This window comes from Lissotriton vulgaris, chromosome 8 (genome assembly GCF_964263255.1).
Source record: "Lissotriton vulgaris chromosome 8, aLisVul1.2, whole genome shotgun sequence".
In the NCBI taxonomy this organism is placed as follows: domain Eukaryota; kingdom Metazoa; phylum Chordata; class Amphibia; order Caudata; family Salamandridae; genus Lissotriton; species Lissotriton vulgaris.
Window position 1 is genome coordinate 1,243,403,390 of NC_141696.1, and position 23,498 is coordinate 1,243,426,887.

Consider the following 23,498-nt stretch of genomic DNA (forward strand, 5'->3'; position numbering starts at 1 on the left):
AGGGCAGCAAGAAAACCATGGCACTCGTGACTAACTTATGTGAGAATTAGCCAACCTTTCCTGTAACGTCCAGTAACTTTCAAAAGAAGCCATCATGCACCCCCTCCTTGATCTCACAGGACTGCCTGAATATTGAGATTAAGCACCAGCAGCCGCTGCTACCTCTGGAAGGGGTCACAGCTTGAACATGTGCCACTGCCAGGGTGTTTAGAAACTGCATTCCCCATTAAACAAATTGTAGAGAAAAAGAGAGAACACTTTGCAGCTGGGACTGCTAAAATAGGGCTTGGCTGCCAAAGATTAACTATGATAATAAAAAAACCCTTGCACTGGCTTTAACATATGCCTGTGAGTCTTAAACCTGAATGCAAATAACCAATGTGAAGAAACTACTAAAGCAGGCCCAGATAAAAGAAAAAAGAAACCTATAAATTATAACCGTAGCATAATGCAGGCATTACTTTGCATGCTTGCCGATAAATGAAAAATAGGAAGTAAAGATGTTTGTTAGTCGTTCAGGTAATTAGAGGGGCAGAACCATAACTTTGGAACCAGGAGAGTGCTCCTTTTTAGGTCGAGCCTAGGCAGTGTGCATGCACAGTTTGCAAGACCTGCTGTATTAAACAAAATTACTTTATTCCCGCCTACTACTTAACATTGGTTTAATGTTTTGTCGCTCTTTTTTGCAGCCACCTAAGTTAATCAATCAACCAATATGTCACTTCCAGTCAAAACTAAGGCGCACTGTCTCCTTACTCTCTTTATCTGTGTTTTAGAGAACTTTTTTTTTTAAGTTGCTTTACGCCCTCCCACCACCCTTCGGGACAAATGCATGTTTAAACTTTGCAGGGTGATTCCTGTTGTATCTCATATCCCTGCAATAGCTACATAATACTGTCTTTTAAATGTGGATGCAGTGTTGTCGCAGGAGCTTGTTGGATGATGGGCGTAGCGCCTCACTGGCACAGACCGTGCGCCTGCCTGAAAAATCAGCTTCTACCCTCCCTCTGAAACAAATGCAGCATTTAAAAGTTGCAGGTTGATTCCTGTTGTAGCCCATAGCCCTGCCATTGCTGGTTAATACTGTTGTTATTATGTAGGTGCAATGTTGTTGCAGGAGCTTGATGGATGATGGGTGTAGCGCCTCGCTGGCACTGACCGTGCACCTGCCTATGAAAAATTGGCGCATCAGCAAAGCCAGACTGGTTCTGCATCTGGGGAGTCTATGGGCAGTTCAATGAACTCCTGAAAAGCAAAAAGCAACAGCAAATGAATAATGCACAACAATTTCTCGTCTCCTTCATGGACTCATTTTGACTCAGTCATTAAAGCGCTACGCTTGCAAACCAAAACAAGCGTTGATTCTCTCTTTGGGCAAAATGGATTTTCCTCTAAAAGGACGCTTCTGATGTGATGTAAAAATGATATGTAAATGTACTTTTGACACCAACATTTTTACTCCTCTATCTTATCTTTAAACCCCCTTCCCTGTCTTTGAAACCATTTCAATTCTTTCTATTGACAGTTTTCGTGTGCCTTCTTAAGCCATCCATGTCGTTACCTTGCGGGGAAACATTTAGGCCCTTTTATACGGGCCACTGGGCTATTGTTGAACGTCCTAGGATCCCAGAGGGATGACCAACTATTTGTAATGCAATATGTCTTGTATTTTTAAAGGTTTGACCTATTGGCATTGCAAATAATAATGCAACGCTAATAGCTCAAATATTCAGTAATGCAAGACCTATTGCATCTCAAATGCTTGCTAATTTTGTTCTTAGCTGGAATTGGTAAACCATTTTAGTGTAACAAGGCACAAACTCTCTGTTCGGACTGAGTTGGAAGACTGATGCCATGGTAATAGTTCCCATAGGGTGAACATTTCTATTATTTGAAGGGAGGATAGCTTGACCAGCTTTGCTGTACACTGGCTCTATCAGTTCCTGGACGTGTGTGAAGAGAGCATGTAATTTCACAAAACCTAAACCTATCACATATATTTAGCCTAGACATCTATATGTCACACTGACTATTTATGGGGGATTGCTGCTTCACAGGTCCTTCCAATTTAGTAATCTGTTGTTCCTGTTTGTGGGAAAGTTTTCAGCTTCTAGAGCTTTTACCAACACTTGTAACCCAGGGCTTTTGAACAAATCATCTGATCTACCAAACCCAGCTATTTAAGGCTAAGACGCATTATCTTCAAATCTGGTACAAAAACTCTTATCAATTGCTTATTGCCACTAACGCATCTTTTCACAGGAACTCTGAAGGTGCTATTAAATTTGCACTCTTTTCACCATGGAACAAGAGATCCATTTGTAGCTAGGCTTTGAGAACTGATATATCATAGTCATGCTCTCCTAGTGAGCTCAGCAAACTCTGATCTCTGGTACATCATAGTCCATCCCAGTTTTGATTATGCCTTCCTTACAGACTACATTACATTTATGCTGTATTTATCTTATCTCCAGAAATGTTCCAGCCATTAAGGACACCAATGGCTTTGATCAGAAATTGAGAAACACTCTGTCATAAAATCATAGGCTTGGATATCTAAGCTTAGTTTCAAACAAGGCTCAAGAGGGACAGACCTGTAGATTCAGTTATCCAGTATTGGGTATCTTTCATAGATTCACATGCTTGAATTATTCCCGTTGTCGAAGTAGGAGTCCCACGAAGTAGGAGTATTAGTACATTAAATAAAACAGTAACTAATAGCTTCCATAGGCTATCATTGAGGCAACCCGGTATTTAATAGCCTATTAACCTCCTTTTATGAAAAGGACAAAACTTACACAACCAATCACCAATCAGCACCCTCTAGAACCTTCCCAAGAGAGCCCGATTCCCTCAGATTTTCACTGCACGTCATGAGTAAAGGGAGTCTCCCTGAGCTTTGCACAGTTATACAACAAATTTCGCACATAAGTTACATTTCTTGTTATATAGACAAATGTGTGATAAGAAGGGACTATTTAGACTGTGTAAATCCTGTGGGAAGAAGAGTACATATTGATGATGCCCACAAGGATTTCATCTATTGCCTCTACCCCCATCATGAGGCAAAACAATTTAAATTCTGCCACGCTTTTTCAGCTAAGACCCTTAGAGACAGAGAGGCCAGATTTTTATTGTGGCTGAAGAAGCAGCAAGGGGCTTCATCAGATGAGGAGAGCGACACTTCTTCAAAAATTCAGAAGAGGTCGAGGTCGCCTGAGGGTCAACCTGAGGAGAGCAGGAAACATTCTAAAACCTCATCTGACCAGAGAATCTCAAAGGGAGAAACAGCCTAAGGTCTCTTCAGAGATATGTTCCCCTCAGAGATAAGTTCCCCTCATTCTCCTGGGACTCATGTTGACGTCTATTCAGCAACACTAAAGACAACTACTCTCGTTGTCGAGACCATCGACGGCGCGGAGTACTTCGACAGCGAATATAAAAGGTCCTATACCGCCGGCATTACCTTTATTGTTGACAACAACTACGTCGACTAAGACACCACCGTCGACTAAGCTCTCATCGTAGGCGAGACCACTGACGAAGACTCCATCATCAACGAAAATTCTAACGTCAAAGACAGCTCCATCGTCAACGAGAATTCCATCATCGACGAAGGCTTTATCGTTGACGACAGCTCCACCGTCGACTGGACAATTCCACTGTCTATGACTATTCCACCCTCGAAGACCACTTCGCCGACGGCAATAACTCCCCTGCTGACATCCTCAACGACAACATCGTCGACGATCATACCAGTGACAAGCTAAATGGGAAGTGTCAGGAAAAATATGAAGACTATTACGAGGCAAAACAGTACTATCAGCAATATCCAGTCCCTCTTGCACAGTGTCATCAGTTCAGTTAATATGAACAGCCGAGACAAGAACCTGCTCAACTGCCTTGTCCCTAAAACAAGGCTTACAAGACCTGCTGGCGGATTACAAAAGGGGCCTAGACTGACGCCACGTTACATAACCGTCCGTCTGTCTCAACCACCCCGCCCTCCTCCTTCTCCTTGTCATTTATCAGACTCCTCCAGAGGATACTGGAGGTTTACATAACCTAATTGACAGGGCTACGGACAGAATTCACCTGCCCACAATTGTCAAACAATCCAATTGACTTTCTTGATTGGTCTTTAAAGTCATAAAGAAAGCAATCAGGTCAATATCTATCATAGATTATACATAGCAGGAAGGTATTAAGGTAATGAAGACACTGGCTTCTGTGGTTCCGGCGCTACCAAGTTTTGACAAAAAATACAGGGCACCTGAGGATTCACTTGCATGTCTCACAGGTCACCACAAGCCGGACTCTATGATTTCACAGGCAGCCCACAGGAGATCAAAACATCACTACTCCCACCAGTCACCACCTGATAAAGAAGGTCGCCGTTTGGAAAACGATTTTCCTCAATGTCAGCAATCTGTCAGAGCTTCAAATGCTTTGGCCATTCTGGGCCACTACGATCAGCAAATGTGGTCCGATACAGGAACCATGAGAGACCTTATTCCAGTACAAAATAAGGAGGAATTTATTAAGATCCTTGCAGAGGGAGTACGCACATCGGCTGAAATCATAGACTGCACTATGGATATAGCCACTACAAGCTTTTAGCAACTAGCTGGAGCCGCCATTTAAGGATGTCAAGGGTGGCTATGGGCAACATCCTTTGGCCCAGAAGTGTAGTCAAAAATCCTCGACATGGCAGATGACAGACATAGTCTATTCGGGAAACACAAAGACAAAGCTCTTACGCCAAAAAAGAAAGACACCAATACTGCCAAAGCGTTTTGTACCCTTCTGTAACCTAAAGTGCCATTTCGGGGAGCTCGAGGTCGTGGCTTTTCTGGATATAGAGGAAACTTCCAGCGTACCCAGACTTAACAATCCTACCAACAACAATATCGTCAGGGATACCAACAACAATTCTAGCGACAGGCAACAACAGCTGGTTTCCCCAGGCAGGGCTCCGGTAGAAAGCCAGAGTAACAAGCACGTGACTCAGGTTGCAAACAGTGATCACAACACGGTACCAGTTACGTTTACCCCCTTCCCAATCGGTGCAAATGTCTCCAACCATATCCGTCAGTGGCGCAGTATCACATCAGACAAGGGGGGAAAGGGACCTCATTTATTATGGGCACACTCTTGAAGTTACCCAAATCCCCCCAAACACTCCACCCAGGGGATCGTTCCCCCCTCGTCTTCACTTACTCAAGCGGGAAGCAAAGATTATGCTCCAGAAAGGGGCAATAGAAAGAGTTACTCTTCTTCAGAGAAGGAAAGCTTTTACTCCCGCTTCTTCCTTATTCGCAAAATTCTGGGGAATGGAGACTGATTTTAGACCTCATAAAATTAAACAAATTCATCAAAGTCAAACATTCAGCATGGTCATGCTCTCCAACATCCTGCGGTGCCTCAACAGCTGAGATTTCATGAATTCAGTGGATCTGGAGGATGCTTATTTCTGCTTTCCTATACACCCCAAACACAGGAAATTCCTCAAATTCACAGTGGCTGGTACCCACTATCAATTCAGAGTCCTTCCCTTTGGACTCAAATCGGCTACATACATTTTTACAAAGTACTGGCTCCAGTGGCAGCTGCCTTGCGGAACCAGGGTCATCAAGTATTTCCATACTTCGACGATTGGCTACTGAAAGCTCCATCAGCTTGTGTAGCAAAGGCTGCCACAGACGATTGTGTAGATCTGTTCTGCAAATTAGGACTCTCGATAAATCAACAAAAATAATCAGTCTCTCCAAGTCAGACAATTACATTTTTAGAATCCAACTTGAACACCATTCAAAACACAGCTTTCCTCTCCCAAGAAAGACCAGAGCAATTACAAGCTTTGACACCCAAGCTTTCCAGAAAAAAGTACCCTTCTGTGAGAATATTCAAGTCTCTACTGGGCATGCTCTCCTCCGCAATCGACCTGGTGCCACTAGCTCCCCTACATATGAGACCTCTGCAAGAAGAACTTTAATGTCAATGGTTTAAAACCATTCGACGACGTGATAACTATCACTCCACGCATGAAAGAGGCATTCGAATGGTAGACACTGGAATCACATCTGTCTCAGGACCTCTCCTTTCTACCAGTGATTCCGAAATTCATAGTGACTACCGATGCTTCAATGGAAAGTTAGGGAGGGCATATTCAGGACCTGCAGATTCAAAGAAGATGATCCTTGCCCCTGCGTTAAATGTATTTAAACTGGCTGGAGTTGAAAGCCATTTTTCTCTCCCTCGAATAAAAGGCTTTTCGGTGTTGATCCGGATGGACACCACCACAAGCATGTTTTATATCAACAAACAAGGAGGAACCCAATACCTATCGCTTTAACAGGACGCCCAACAACTATGGAGCTGGTTAACACTTCACGGGATATCCCTAACAGCAGAGCATGTTTCAGGACTTTGGAATACCTTGACAGATACTTTGAGCAGAACCAAGGACCGATGCCACTAGTGAGAGCTCGAACAAAACCAACTAGAGAGGATTTTTGCAGTTTGGGGAAAGCCAGCATTGGCTACGTTTGCAACCCAAATCAACTTCAAATGCAGATTCTTTGCAAGCAGATTTTCTCTCCCAAACTCTCTGGGGGGAATGTCCTTTCAATGCATTGGTCAGGAGTATATGCATACACTTTTCCCCCTTATTCCACTGATACCCAAGGTCCTCCCGAAAATGAAGTTAGAACATTGTTGCCTTCTTCTGATAGTCCCCAGGTGGCCCAGACAACATTGGTACACAGAGCTTCTCCTCTTCTCGGAAGCTCAAGCCATCTGCCTGTTATCAACACTAACTCTGTTGACTAGGAACCAGGGTCAGATGTGTCATCCGGAGCCAGCGACTCTTTAGATACATGCGTGGCTCCTGAATTCTTCGAATTTAAGGATCTAACCATTACATTATTGCATGATCTCATGCTGGCCAATAACACGACAGGCTGAAATGGAAGCAATTTTGTCTATGGTGTCGGCGGAATATGGTGCACCCATATCTTTCTGCTCCAGAAAAACTATTACCATATTTGCTATCCTTAGCAAACTCTGGATTGGCATACTCTTTAGCTATATCTAGATATAGGGGCTCACCGAAATACCCATCGTTATGCTCTTCAAGAATCCTACAGCAATTCATGAAAGGATTGTGTTACATCTCACTTTATTGTATTTCTCTGTGCCTTTAAATCCTGCATGTTATTCTTTAAGTGGTCTTAGAACACCACTGTATTCTTGGCTTCAGGTCAGTTGCACTGTTCCTGTTGACCAAGAGACTGCTTTTTATGTTGCTGTGCTGTTTATTAAATCAGCTAATATCTCAACCAGTTCCTGTGGATTAGAAGTTAAGTTTGTTTCGTCTGCCTCTACCAATATGGTAGTAGAATTTTTTAAGGAAGTATTTTCAAGAGAAGGCTGTCCTTCTGTCATGGTCACGGACAATGGGGTGCAACTTACCTCATTAGAAATGGATAATTTTCTTAAATTACATTCTATCAAACACAACGCTGTTTCTTTTTATGAACCACATGAAAATGGCTTGGTAGAACGTTTTAATAGAGTTTTGAAGGGGTTTATTTCTGACGTTTCTAAGTTTGGGTCAAATTGGAAAACTTTCTTGAGAAAAACTTTGGCTCTACAGAATTACCCCTCATTCAACCACTGAAGTTAGTCCCTTTCGTTTGCTTAAAGGACGTGATCCTGCTTCTACCATTTGTCCTTGGTGGTTCAAGGATAAATGTCTCAATAAATCCTTCTCCAAAGAGTTGGTTGAACAAGCCGCTCAGAAAGTTGAGGATAAACAAGCTAAAACCAAATTGTGGTATGACAAAAAGTGGAATGTCAAGTCTCCTAATTTTGCTGTGGGAGATGTTGTGAGGATTAAAAACCTGGTCTTGTTTCAAAATGTTCCGATAAGTTTAGTAAGCCAATGAAACTAGTAAAGGTGTTTAGCAATAGTGTTATTACCCAAGATGGCAGACTGTGGAACATGAAGCGGGTTGCAAGATGCCCCACTGTGCAACAAGCTTCCTTTCCATGTTCTCAAAAAGCTACTAGTAGTTCCATTGCCTCAAGAGTTAAGTCTTCTGATCGTTCTAGATTGCTTCCTGTGAAATTTGATGATTATGTTTCATAACCCTGTTTTGTTCTTTCTTTTTGTATTGAAGGGAGATGTGTTACATCTCACTTTATTGTATTTCTCTGTGCCTTTAAATCCTGCATGTTATTCTTTAAGTGTTCTTAGAACACCACTGTATTCTTGGCTTCAGGTCAGTTGCACTGTTCCTGTTGACTAAGAGACTGCTTTCTATGTTGTTGTGCTGTTTATTAAATCAGCTAATATCTCAACCTGTTCCTGTGGATTATGTAACAGATTGTTTCGAACTTTCCCACCTATCCGAGCTCCACCTCCTGAGTGGCATTTATATGTAGTCCTATCACAACTACTGAGACAACCCTTTGAGCCTATCCATAAGGCTGATATAAAATATTTAACATAGAAAGTGGCTCTTTTTTTAGTCCTCACATCCACTAGAAGGATTAGTGAAATACAAGCGTTTACCATTGCGCATCCATTCCTTTGCTTTACGAACAAAATGGTCATTCTCCGGACGAACCTTCAGTTCATCCCTAAGGTTCCCTCTCAATTCCACTTGAACAAAACAGTCATTTTAAGAACTTTCTTCCCGGATCCTTCTACTCCTGCAGAAAGAACGCTACACACTTTAGACGTCAAAAGATGTCTTAAATTTTACTTGCAAAGGGCTACATTTAAGCGCACCTCAGATCAGCTATTCGTAGCCTATGGGCAAGGCCGCCAGGGCTTTGCCGTTTCTAAAACTATTATAGCCAGATGGATAGCGAACACACAATTCAATTTTTCCACGATAAAGCTAGCAAACCATTGTCAAGGACAGTGAAAGCGCACTCCACTCGGGCAGTGTCTACATCGGCTGCTGTGTTTGCTGGAGTGCCGCTAGAAAAGATCTGTAGAGCTGCAACGTGGAAGACAACACATACGTTTACGCAGCATTACTGCCTGGAAGCGACACAACGGGCTGACGCAGCCGTAGGACAGGCAGTACTACGAAACTTATTTCAATAAGGTAAGCCTCTTTAATTATTGGATTTCTATTCTATCAAAAAGAAAAAATATGTATATGTGTATTTTGTGGATTTAGAATTCATATATTTGATTAAGATGACAATAGATACACTTATGGTACATGGCATCACCCTTTTTTATTTATAAGCGTTATCACCAGCACTTTCCAAAAACATAACTTTTTGTGAAAACATTGGAAAAATATTACTAGTACCCACCGTCCACTAAAAGTGCTTATCAGGGATATATACATATATAGAACTGCTTACTATTCTGATTCAAGCATGTGAATCTACGAAAGATATCCCAATACTGGATAAGGAATAAGTTACTTACCTGTAACTGCAGTTATCCAGTATTGGTATCTTTCATAGATTCACATGCAACCCACCCTTTGGCGTTACAGTACTACTAGCACACTTGTGCTGCAAAATCTGAGGAATTCAGCCTGTCTTGGGAACGTTCTAGAGGGTGATGGTAGCTAATTGGTTGTGTTTAAGTTTGGTCCTTTAATAAAAGAAGGTTAATAGGCTATTAAATACTTGGTTGCCTCCATGATAGCCTATGGAAGCCATTAATTACTGCTTTATTTAATGTACAGTGGGACACCGACTTCGACGGGGAGTGATTCAAGCATGTGAATCTATGAAAGATACCAATACTAGATAACTGCAGTTACAGGTAAGTAACTTATTTCATGTCCTTGAATTAAAGTTAAGCCCAGAAACACACAGTTGATGGAATTCTTCTTAGAGATTTCCTCTCCTTTATGTATGAATCCAAACTCTTGAAGGAATGGCCAATGCACATCTTACAGGGCCTCCACTATCACACCCTCAGCTGAATCTGAATTTTGATAGGGTGCCTCAGTAGTTTCTTCACTACCATGCATCCACATGTTTCACCAAGACTGCATCACTGACATTCCAGGAAAAGGCAAAGAGCTGGTTTACAGTGTTTAGTTATTGCATTCACCAGAGGCAAGGCTTCGGATCTGACCGATAAACAGTAGGGAAAAAAACTGGAGATATTGCAAGGACACACCAATGTGCCTGAACAGAGGAAACACAGGCAGTGGAAAACATGTCTGGTGGTATTCCTCATTAAAACAAAGGACTGTGAAAATGCATTGAGAATATGAAGAAGTTATCCGAATCAGAGAGCTAACCTAATATGTCAATGAATACTAAAAAATAAAAATTGTAAATGATGTATAGACAAATTAAATTGACTAGAATTAATGCAGTGCCTTCAATTAATATCTTAGAAGTTGCCACTTGTAACCAAATAGAATGGAGCCTTCTCTTATCTGAAATAGATATATGATTGGATGGATTTTCCTTAGCTTTCTTGTTTTGCGGTTGAAACAGAAAGGCAGAACAAGACAGTTACGTTTTAAGACCTATGAAACGTGTCCTGCTATTAGAAAAAACATTTTTGTCAAGTGTTTTTCTTCCCTGAACCCTTCTCATTTTCTTACTTTGCTATCAGATCTTGTGATATTCAGAAAATTGTCAACCGCTTTATAAGCGGTTCTTTGAATGGTAAAAAAGGTGACATTGCCTAAATGTGTGTTTTGTATTTGTATAGCGCCTTCTACCCTGAGGTCTCGTAGCGCTGTATTCATACCACTGTGGAACCCTTCCTGGCTTTCCTGTGAAATGTCCACTCCTGGGCACCCACAAGGTGACGCCAGGCATCCAAGTGCTGCTGGGGCCGTTGTGTAGATTAAGCAAGCTATTGCCTAGAGTCACAGAGTGGGACCCATGATTAGACTAGGCACCGAGGTGAGAATTATCAGGTCCGGGGAAATTGTGTCCAAGATCCGCCGAGGCGGGAATTGAACCCTGATCCCGGGCCAGACCTCTGCAGCAGGGTCTGCCACTCTAACCATTGAGCCACGCTTCTCCACTGTCACAAATGAAACCTGCATAAATGGGCCATAGAAAAGGCTACATTTCAAGCCAGTGTTATTCGGGAATTCAACTAAATGGCTAAATTAGGGTCTGATTCATGCACGTTTTTGTGATCTAATTAGGACTTGGGTCCCCCAAAAGCAATTTGCAATTGTTTTTGTAAAGTGCCCTTAGAGAGGTAGGAAATCTGTCATGCTGTCGTGTTTTCCAACTTAATACATTTACATTTGTCACTGAACAGGACCTTTCATGGAGGGCTCCTACAGAAGTACTTATAAAAGGCAGGGGGTATACATCTTTAAAGAATAGGTGAGGGAAGTGAAAACACCCATTTTCATGAAAGTTTAGAGAGTGGTGTTTCACCTTCATGAATAACATTTTCGGTGGAATAGAAAGACAGTTAACTATGCATTTCTTCATAATTTACTCAAACAGATTTCCCACCTAGTTCAGTATTGCTGGATACCTCCATCTGTCGTGGATTTTCAGGAGTATCTTTGGAGTTGTTGTGAATGCAATAACTGTAGTGCTCCAAGTGGAAGACTAAACCTTTAGAAGTAGATGTATAGCTGTAGGAATTTGAGAATGTTGTTCACAAAAGGAAGATTGAACAAGTTTGTCATATACAACTAAAAGTAGTGTTGTGGTGCATTTTAGATGATCAGTGCTCTGGCTGAGAAATTGCAACAGTATTCTCAATTACATTGAAAAATGTTGCATAAGCCTAACCTACCCATTATATTTATTAAGTGAAAATGTTGGCCTGTTCCCATTCTGTTCATTGACTTCCCTTTGATCGGTTCAAGTTTTTGAAACAGCATGAACACATTAGTCCAATCTTTTTAGACATACTTATTTTTGGGTTCCATCCCCCTTGTAATCTTCCCCATAATTCAAGTTGATGAAGCTAGCTAGAGTTAGCCAGGTCTTCTTTCATTCATTTCAAAGTTATTTCTGTTTACATGCACATATCAGATATGATCTTACTGCACTGGGGCACTTTTCACACACTTTTGAAGCATTTCCCTTTAGACGTGAGGTATTGAAACTATCTTGACATTTAATTTGCCCCTCCTGCCAGACATTGCTGAAAACCTCTCTTCCAGGTAACATGCTGATTTTGTACAATGTACATAATTTATTTGCTCTAATACAGAAGATATAATGTGTTCTATTGTGAAAACTGTTTTGAGGATGTCTCCTTTGTCTCTGTTTTTGCTTCAGGTTCCCCTCTTACCGGTCCTCCCCATTTTAAGTATTTTTGTAAACGTCTACCTTATGATGCAGCTGGACAGTGGAACATGGATACGATTTGCTGTCTGGATGGTGATAGGTAAGATTTGCATGTCTGCTTTACATATCGCACCCTTTTTCGTTCTATTGGTGGAGAAGTATAATCCGCTGTCTTCAAATGCATTGAAAAGAACTCTGTGCACTAAAACCCTAGACATTTCCCTCAGTTTACATGAGTCGTCACTCCTCTTCAGGTTCGTAGTTTAAATATGCCCACTCCCAAACCTCACCAAAATGCAATGAGCCATTTTGTAATAGTTTAATTTCTAGTGTGTGGCCTGTGCCAGTTATGCATTTTTTCTTGCTTGCCAAAGTTGTCAGATATTTAAAATGTTTAGGCACTAAGATTCAGAAAATATGCAGCACACTGGTAAAATATCTCTCTGAAACGTGCATTTTGGATTCATAATTTTGAATTTATTTGTATATGTTGAACTACCCTTTCTAAATCATTTCACCTTGTACGGTAGTCCCGGATTAAAAGAAAACTATCATGTTCACCTCAAATGATGGCTTGAGTTTGTCAGAAAGTACAAATTTACGCTGAAGCCTCACGCTGCACCTGTTCTATTTTCTGAAGCCTTAAAACATTCTTCACAGAAGTCACAATAAATTATTACCAACAAGTGCTCAGTGGGATGTATCTCTGATTGTTGACTTCAAAATACAACCCGTTTCCAATGAACCACACTTGTAAAATATGGTTATAGGGTAGATGGTCAGTAAACTTGTCACAAGGCAAAACCCTTAAGTCTTCTTTTACTGTTAACCCCTTGTATGCTCATGACTGCTGTCATGCGTCATGGTAGGCGTGAGCGCACGACGGCCGGGAGACGCCCGAATCCGGCAGGCCGTTTATTTCTCCTGCACAGCGCGAGAAATAAACCCGCATCCAAGGGGTTAAAAGCAAACTATTTTCAAGAACTTTACCATTATAAAGCACTCCGTTTTAAACCGGTTATCATTAACATATTTACAAAATGTTGTTTAGTTATTGGTATTTTAATAATACTTAATTGTACAGATGTAAAAAAAAACAGTTATAATATAGATCAACACATTTTTTAATTTCTCTAATAAAAATTACAATAATTTAATTAACTGGTAAGTTGAATAAAAAAATGTAAAAAGTGCTAGAACTAAACCTTTTCACTATTAATGATTTGCCAGGGATAAATGATGAAATTCTACATAAAACAAATGAACTAATCTTAACTAAATCTGTTAGACGATCCCTTACAATAAAAGAGGGTAGCCTCCTTCACTACTATAAATGTTGGCAGCCCTAAAAAAGTATGGAAGATGTTTTAATACTGTAACAACCATATACATTCTGCCTTGTGCTTGAAGCGATCAATAACTGCAACAGCCTTTTTTAAGATTAGGTTTTAGTTTTAAATTTTGGAAACCCAGTTCTTTATTGGAAATTCTAGTTTGAACATGCATCCACCCAGCTCCAGGTTGATAGATGCCCTTTGCTATCCGGCACCGGTACCTCTCATTTCTCCCACCTCCCAATCCATTTGAATTAATCTTCTGCAGCTTCGCCTCATTCCTCAACTTAGCCAACAGAATCCCTTCTGGTACCCCCTCAGGGTACTCAAACCCCTTTCAGGGCCTTCTTCGTGGCCTCTTTCTTTGAGAATCCAGACTGCGTAATGGAAACAACCCTTTTCCGGCATTGCCCACAATGCCATTCTATATATCCTTGGTCAGACCATTACCGGGTCTGCAACTCGTCTTTCTCCTGAGCACGATGAGGCATCCTGCAATGTCTGCCTCGCCTTTTGATCCAAAAAGACGCTCCATTACCCTGGAGATCATCGCCTAGTTCGACGCACCATGGCACATTGCCGCTAAACACAGCTGATCTCTTAGGGGACCAGGATTTTTTTTTTTTAAATGCAGATTTATATAGTGCAAACTCGACCCGAAGGTATTGGAGCGCTTTACATTAACACCGGTTACGTTACACAAGGACATATTCCGGCACATGTAGATTACGTGATTTGCCCAGAATCATAGGATGTGGACGCGAGCCAGAGACTTGAACCTTGGTTTCCAGCACTAAAGTCGGCAATCTAGCCGACTGACCACATCCTCTCCCCAATTGACATTGAGGGGTAGATGCAGCCAGAGATTTCGGGCCAGTAAGCCCTTTGCTTCAGCCTGGATCTGAACTCGCAATCTAAATCTGAGGTGGAGGAATTGCTGCTCGCATAGCAGAAAACAGCAACTGTGAGTACCACAACCCCTCCTCCACCTGCAAACGGAAGGGTCGAACACCGCTCTAACCAAGGATAGAGGGAGCATCCCAAAGTCTGTGCCCAGACTTCTCATCCCCCACTGCCAGAAGGCCATGGTTGGCACCAAACAAAGGCTTCGGATCAGAATCTGAGCCAACCAGCAGCATTGAAACAGCTGCTCCTACTGGAGACTCACCTCTACCCAAAGGTCACTGCAGTTTCTCCAGATCTTTAAAGGCATGTAAAGAAACACTCCTGATACCACTAGAGACCATATTAAGACTAGAATGGTAACCTAAAGGTTGATTAAAAAGTACAAGGCTTCACCCACTGACCCACTGTACATTTGGGGCCAACTACCACCTGACTCCCTGGTGGCATATATGGCTGAAAAATGCTCTAATGCACAGGAAACCGGCGATGTTCCTTAGCCAGATAAAGAGTGCCAAAATTGATACAGAAGGCAAACAAGTAGTTGCCAAATTGGCAACCCATTGGGGAATTGCCAACCCCACTGGCCTACTTTCATGCTATCATGCTCACTGGGATGAAATGGAAGAACTTCTCCAGCATCTCCTAGATGAGAACAGAAAGCAGGGACACAAGCTTGTCTCACAAAGGAAACATATCGAACACCACCATCCGCTGGATGGAGCCGACACCGCAGGGCATTAACTCTAGTGTTTTGATTCAACGACTTGTCTGGCTGTAACTCTGGTTTCAATTCAGAGTTAAACAGCATCTCCTCAACCTGCCCTTCAATGGGGAACACCTCTTCGGACCACAGATTGACGAAATGCAGGAAAAGTTAATAAAGGACCCGTGCACCACAATGGGGGCCTTCCAAATGCCTACTACACGGGGGCCCTTTCGCAGGCCCATCTCTAAATAGGGGATCCAAAACCAACTCCCCTTAAGCATCTACCTACTACAAAGGATCTGTCCCTCAAACCCATACTCAACCTCAGGCCCTTCAATGAATACACCCTGTGAAAGCACTTCCACTTTGTGATACTCCAAGATGTCATCCCTCTACTACGGCAATGCGACTTCATGACCGCAGTCTACCTCAAGAATGCCTACTTCACACATCTCCATCCACCGTGCACATCGCTGGTACCTCCATTTGTGGTAAGTGCATTACCAGTTACAAATGCTGCCCTTGGGGGTAACCAACGCCCCTCAAGGTGTTTAAAAAGTGTTTAGCCATGGTCACCACCCACCATGAAAGGAACAGCTTCACCTCTTCCCTTATTTGGATGACTGACCGATCAAGAATGCAACCCAACAGCTTTGTCTGGTGCACTCGATGAAACCCAGAACATGCAGCAGGTAGATGTTGCACAATCAACTTAGGCAAATCCCGCCTCCAACCCAGCCCTTTCAAGTAGTCGTTCTCAACTCGGTCACTGGGAAAGCCTACCCCAGTCCAGCACACATTCAAGCTTTCCAAACGTTACTCCCTCTTTTTCAGCCAGATCACTAACTAAGTGTACCACAAACTATCATGCGTCTCCTTAGCATGAGGGCTTCTTGCATTGCCATAGTTCCCCTACGAGGTTACACATTCATCCTTTGCAGGAGTGAATGTGGCACAGAGGTCATAAGTGGAGGGTCTCTGGGAGGATCCAGTGATGATCTGGTAAAACATTTGCTGTCTTCTTCAGTTGTGGAACACCAACTATCTTTTACAATGCAGGCTCTTTCTCGGCCCGGTACTGCAGGTTACCATCACAACAGACACTTCCCTTACTGGGTTGGGAGTACATGACTGCACAGGGCACTTGAACACCCCATCAACAGGGTCTCCACATTAAATTCCTGCAACTACTGGCTGTCTAGCTTGTGATCAAGACATTCCTCCTTCGTGTGCAGCACGGGGCGGCAATCCGCTATCTCCAGGAACAGGATGGAACTCGTACACCTCAGTTGTCTGCCTTACCTTGGAGTATTTGGCGATGGGCAATCCATCACAAAGTATCGAATACTTGTTGGGAATGGACAACAACCTTGCAGACCTGCTCAGCACAGCACAAGTCCATTAGTGGAAACTCGCCCCACAAGTCCTCGTTCCCTACTTCTGGTGGTGGGGGGTTCCCCAAGGTAGACCTCTTTGATGCCGCCAAAAACATGAAATGACCTAGCTTCGCCTCCAGCTATCCACACTCCCTCCCACAGTCCATCAACAGTGCACTACGGATGAACTGGTCAGTGAAATTTGCCTATGCTTTTCTGCCTCTCCCACTTCTTCAGTTCGTGGTTTGGAGGTTTCAGCAAACATACTTCATACTCATCCTAGTGGCACCAGTTTAGGCCAGACATTCATGGTTCACCACTCTTCTTAACCTGTCCCTGGTACCTAACAAGAAGCAGCCCAACTGACTGTATATTTTCACAAAAAGCCAGGGCACGCTCTGGCACCCAAGCAGCTTAATTTCGCGATCTGCCTCAACTTACCTAAAGGAAACACACTGGATAACAAGAGCCTGCTATGAATCTAAATAAAGGCGTTTTGTGTGCTACTGCATTCCCGGGCAACCTGCTCACAGCAGCAGTCCAAGATATTGTCCTTCATCTGCTTCACCTGCAAAATGGCAAAGACCGCTTGGCTACCTCCAGTAGGCTTCACTTGACCACTGTTGCCCCCTACCTATAAAACAGAGAGCACACTTCACTCTTTAGAGTGCCAGTCATTAAGACATTCATGGACTGAAAAGAGTAATCCCTTCCAGGGTGCCACCCTTCCTCATGTGGAATCCCAATATAGTTCTCACCAGACATATGAGCCCTCTGTTCTAACTACTTCGCTCATGTCCTTCACAGTATCTCTCCTGGTGGAAGGTAGCTTCCTAGTGGCCATCACTTCCCTCAGGCCAGTCAGTGTATTTCAGGCCCTGACTCTTCAAGAAACCTTCTTCCAAGTCCATGCAAATAAACTAAGACAAACCCCAAATTTCTTCCAAGGTGGTCTCCGCTTTCCACCTCAACCAGGCGAGAGAGCTTTTAGTGTCCTTCCCACATCCTGAGTCAGTGACAGAGAGGATTTCCGCACACTAGATGTAAAAAGAGCTCTCATGTATTACATTGAACAAACAAAACCTTTCCGCAAGGCACAACAGCTGTTTCTTTCTTCACGCCACATAAAGGCAGTGCTCTCGCCAAAGCGGGCATCGCATGTTTACTGGGCAGATGTATCAGACCTGTTACGCTAAAGCCAAGCTGTCTGTGCCTTTATCTCCAGACCCTACTGCACTCGTAAGAAAGGATCCTCTTGGATAACATCCTGATAGTTCACACATACAAAGCAGATACCTGGTCCACTCCACACACTTTTACCAAGCACTGCCCACAATCTTAGGGTTGGTCAAGCTGTACTCCATACTCCATTTCATCCTGCTGTACTCCATACTCCATTTCATCCTGTGTAGCGTCCTCCGGCAAGCTACCACTTAAGGGAGGACTACTTTACAGTCTATGCGCAGCATGTGTATCTACAAGAACAGATGCTATGAACTGAAAATGTAACTTATGTTACTTAAGAGATATTTGTAGAGTACACCATAAGGTTTCATGGCCCTAAATAGCCAGAGAGAAACAGAAGGACCTGCTTTATTGAGGGGAATGCACTAGTTGTGCACTTGTTGAAATAGCTTGGTCTTGAGTGCCTGTCTGAGCTTTATATAATTTGGAGCCATCCGTATAGTGATAGGAAGTGAGTTCCAGGTCTGAGGGGCCAAACCCGCAAATCTGGAACCGCTGATCCTTTTCTTTTTTAACATTGGGATTGATGGGAGATTCTGGGAAGAGGATCGGAGTGTCCTATTTGGGGTGTATCACATAACTCTGGAGTTTATGAAGGCGGGGCCCTTCTCAATAAGGGCTTTAAAGATAATACACCCTGTTTTAAAGTCAGTCCTTTGCTCCATAGAGAGCTAATGGAGGTATCTCAGAAGCGGGGTGTGATGTGACAGTGTTTTGGCTAATTATATATCAGACGTGCTGCTAGGTTCCGAACATGTGGAGTCTTGAAAATACATTTATCCAGTATTTGGGTGTCTTTCATAGATTCACATGCCTGAATCATTCCCCGTCGTCGAGACGGGAGCCTCCGGTACATAAAAAAGTAATGTCCTAAGACATACATAAAGAGAATAGGTCTAAGGGTCTAACCTTAGTAACCTATCTAGGTCCTTATGCAGGAAGGACCAAATAGAGTAGGCTCCAGGGTCCCACCTTGGTAGCCTATCTGTGTCCTTTTGTAAAAAAAGGACCAAAACAAAAGGAACAACCAATCAGCTACTACCTCCCTCTAGAACCTTCCTGTGAGGAGCCTCAGTCTCTCAGATTTTCTACCGCACGTTGTGCTAGGGAGTCTCCACCTGAGTTCTCCTCAGGAATATCGTATTTTCTCCAAACTTCACAGTTTTTTCGACTTTCTACTATGGCTGACGTCAAGAAAAGAGCACTTTTCCGTCCCTGTGCCTCCTGTGGTAAACTAAGGCTCCACGTGGACGACGAACATGAGGAATGCCTGTATTGCCTCTACCCTCACCACAAGACCATCGACTGCAAGATTTGCCGTAAGTTCTCCGTCAAAACCCAGAAAGACCGGGAAGGGAGACTTCTTATCTGGCTGAACAGGCTCAAAGACAAACCGACCGACCTCATTTCCGAGGGTGGGAGCATGTCGGTCGCCTCACAACTTTCCCTGAAGAGGCCTAGGGCTTCCTCGCCTGGCCACTCAGCGACCCCTCCTAAGAGGTCTAAAAAGGCTTCAGAGGGCAAGCCTGCCGTATCTAGCAAGGACCTTCCTGTCCCTAGGAAGCAACCACTGCTTACGGTGACGACGGCGCAATCGGCGACCACCTCATCGCCTAAAACCGTCTCAACATCGACGACGACGGTATCGACGACGATGGCATCGTCGGCGTCCTCCTCATCGACGACTCTAACCTACTCGTCGTCAGCAGGACGACCGATTTCATCCTCCGCACCGTCGACGACAAGACCGTCGACGAGGACATCGACGACGGCACCGTCGACGAGGGCGTCGACGACAGCACCGTCGACGAAGACGTCGACGACGACACCGTCGACGAAAGTCACACCGTCGACGAAGCCGTCGACGAGGGACACTCCGTCGACGAAGGGCGCTCCGTCGACGGCGGCGCCGACGACGAAGCAGTCGACGAAGGAAACGCTGCTTAAAGCTCCGTCGACGAGAGGGTCGTCGACGGATGCACCGTCGACGAAGACTATACCGACGGCTACTGGTACCTGGAAAGAATCCGAGCTCTTGTCACACGCAATGGACGCTCAGACTTCCCATGTCTCCATTAGGATCACCAAAAGGCAGATCACTCCGGAGATGACCTCACCTAGTAAGGTCCAACAGCTGACACCATCCTGCTTCTTACAGGACCAGGAGCCGGAGGAGGAGGAGGAGTTTACCCAAGCCACTAGTCCTTCCGACCTAATTGTCAAGTGCCAGAGTACGGACGAAGAGCAGGAGGTTGAGGAATCGACCCCTCCAGTAGTGCCTACCCAAGTCCACACCCAGGTGACCCCAATGGTGTGCTTGCCGGCCTCATTGGTTGCAGACTTGAGCTTTCTCGTCCAAGACTACAAACTGCGGTTTCCGCAGAAAGCCACCCCTACTGTCCCACCAACCCCGCAGCCATCTGTGCCCGTTCCTGCACAAGGGACAAGACCTAGGCCCCCTCCACTGGTCCTTCCTAGGACACAGGACCCTGCTCAAGACCCTATCTCGTCCGAGGAAGAGGACAGAGAACATGAAGAAGGGGAAGTCCGAGATGATGATACGGACGTGGATGCGGACCAGGACTATGTTACTCACTCTCCAGCCTCTCCGGAGCCACAATCTTCTGAGTCTCCACCTGCTGATATTGGAGGTTTCCATAACCTCATGGAAAGGGCTGCCAAAAGGTTCCATATGTCAATGGAATCTCAGGAAACTGAATGTTTCCTCTATGACTTTAAAGAACCAACTAAGAAAACTACTAGATCGATTCCGATCATTGATTATCTACTCAAACAGGGCAAGCAGCTCATGCAATCTCCAGCTTCCCTACAGGTAATCGTACCCAAACTGGATAAAAAGTACAGAGCTACGTCTTCAGCTCCAGCATGCCTCACGGGTCACCCCAAGGCGGACTCTGTGGTCACCCAGGCGGCGCAGAAGAACTCGCGTAACCCTGCATCACCTTTATCGACACCACCAGATAAAGAAGGCAGGAAGTTAGATGCAGTTGGGAAACGCTTTTCCACTACCTCTGCGACAACGGTGAAAATTGCCAATTCCATCGCCCTTCTTGGGCGTTACAACCGCCAACTCTGGGCGGACATCGCGCCCTACATTGCCGACCTGCCGGAAGATGCTAAAGCGGAGGCACACTCGCTCCTCCTTGAGGGCCAAACATCGGCCTCAGAACTGATAGACTGCGCCATTGACGTGGCCATGACTGGATTCAGACAGCTGGCGGGAGCCGCTGTCCTGCGACGCCAAGGCTGGCTTAAAGCCACCTCTTTCAGACAGGAGGTCCAGACCAAGATCTTAGATATGCCCTATGATGGCGATCACCTATTCGGCGAGAAGATTGACGAAGCCCTCACTGCAATTAAAAAGGACACTGACACAGCCAGAGCCCTGGGCACTCTGCAATCTCGCACTCAGTCCTTTCGTGCCAACAGGGGGAGGGGACAATCCTCCTATAGAGGATCTTATCAAAACAAGTCCTCTTACTCTTACTCTCAGGGTAAAACGCAATTTCAACAGCGCCAAAACCAGTCGGGACGTCAGTCCTCCTTCAATAAATCGTCCTACAGAGGGAAAGGACAGAAGAGACCAGCAGGCAATCGACAATGACTTTTCCAATTGGCCAGCCCCTCCACCATCGCTTCCCTTGCGACTTGGAGGGAAGCTTTCCTTTTACCTTCAAAACTGGCGGCAAATAACGACAGACCGGTGGGTTCTACAACTCCTTCAATTCGGCCACTCTCTAGAATTCCTCTCAAACCCTCCTCAGACACCACCTGTCAAGCGTCCTCACAGACACCTGCGGCTGCTTCGGCAAGAACTAACATCCATGCTCCAGAAAGGCGCGATAGAAAAAGTTCCACACGCCCAGATGGGGGAGGGCTTCTATTCCCACTTCTTCCTCATCCACAAGAAGGGGAAGAAATGGCGTCCAATTCTCGACTTAAGAGCCCTCAACGTGTTTCTCAAGAAGCAATCGTTTCGAATGGTCACGCTACAGGAGATCCTGGGACTCCTGGAAAAAGGCGATTACATGACATCACTCGACCTACAGGACGCCTATTACCACATCCCTATCCTCAAGGGTCACAGAAAGTTCCTAAGGTTTGCAGTCGCAGGGATACACTACCAATTCCGCGTACTCCCCTTCGGCCTCAAATCTGCTCCAAGGATCTTTACGAAATGCCTTTCTCCGGTCGCAGCCTATCTCCGCCAGCAGGGACACCAGGTCTTCCCTTACCTGGACGACTGGCTGGTAAAAGCTCCGTCGAGAGCAGCCGCAGCTGCATCTTCCAGCGCCTGTCTGCATCTTTTCCGCCGCCTTGGACTGACCCTCAACAGGGAAAAGTCATCCCTGACACCAGCTCGAGTCATCACCTTCCTAGGAGCTACCCTGGACACGGATTGCACGAAGGCCTTTCCATCACAGGAGAGAAAGTCGAAACTCATCTCCTTGGCCAAGTCAGTGGCATCCAAACAGTCTCTGACCGTCCGCCTCTTCAAATCGCTCCTTGGCATGATGTCGTCATGTATCCTTCTCATCCCTCACTGCCGCCTAAAAATGCGCCCCCTTCAGGAAGAACTGTCAAAACAATGGACACAAGCGAAGGGATCCTTCGAGGACCGCTTACGAGTCACTCAACATCTAATCAACAGTCTACAATGGTGGACTTCAGACAAACACCTGTCGCAAGGACTACCGTTCCTGCTTCCGGCGCAACCACATATCATCACCACGGATGCATCCTTGGAGGGCTGGGGTGCAGTCCTACAAGAACTGCAGACCAACGGAAAATGGTCGCCACAGGAGTCCAAGCTCCACATCAACATTCTAGAGCTACGGGCGGTCTTCCTGGCGCTCCAATCGTTCCTCCCGCGCATCAGAAACTCCCCAGTGCTAGTCAGGACGGACAACACCACGACTATGCACTACCTGAACAAACAGGGTGGGACGCGCTCGCTATCTCTCTCTCGAGAATCTCAGAGAGTTTGGAACTGGCTTCTACAACATGGCATCACCCTCAAAGCCGAATACGTTCCAGGCAAGGACAATGTCCTGGCGGACGCCCTCAGCAGAGAACAGTCCCTATCCCACGAATGGGAGTTAGACGAGAGTGCATTGAACCACATCTTCACGAAGTGGGGGACACCACAGATAGACCTCTTCGCCACCAGGGAGAACGCCAGATGCCCAAGCTTCGCAAGCAGGCTTCCCCAACCAGGAACTCTAGGGAATGCATTTTCAATAGCTTGGCAGAACGTGTTTGCTTACGCCTTTCCGCCATTCCCACTGATACCCAGAGTAATCAGGAAAATGAAATCGGAGCCCTGCACTCTAATCCTCATCGCCCCATCCTGGCCGAGGCAGCACTGGTACACGGAGCTCCACCGTCTATCCGTCCACCCACCTCTTCGTCTTCACAGTCACCCAACCCTGCTCACGATGTCTCACGGGCAGGTTCTCCACCCGAACCTGGGCCCTCTGAAATTGTCAGCCTGGCTCCTGACTACCGTGAGTTCAGCCATCTAAACATCCCACAAGAGTGCAAAGATGTCCTGTCCAACGCCAGAGCTAACAGCACAAAAAAGACCTATACTCTCAAGTGGAAACGCTTCTGCATCTGGTGTGAAAAGGAGGGTCTACA

At 44.9% G+C, this 23,498-nt stretch overlaps 1 protein-coding gene across 5 annotated transcripts in view; it reads left to right on the forward strand.

Annotated features, from left to right (window-relative positions):
• SLC7A1 (solute carrier family 7 member 1) overlaps positions 1–23,498 on the forward strand; it is a 668,243-nt gene that overhangs the window by 612,136 nt on the left and 32,609 nt on the right. For all 5 annotated transcript variants that reach the window (XM_086935153.1, XM_086935156.1, XM_086935155.1 and 2 more), the window contains one exon: positions 12,262–12,370. In XM_086935153.1, the coding sequence (XP_086791279.1) occupies positions 12,262–12,370 (109 nt within the window). The remainder of the gene's footprint in view (positions 1–12,261; positions 12,371–23,498) is intronic.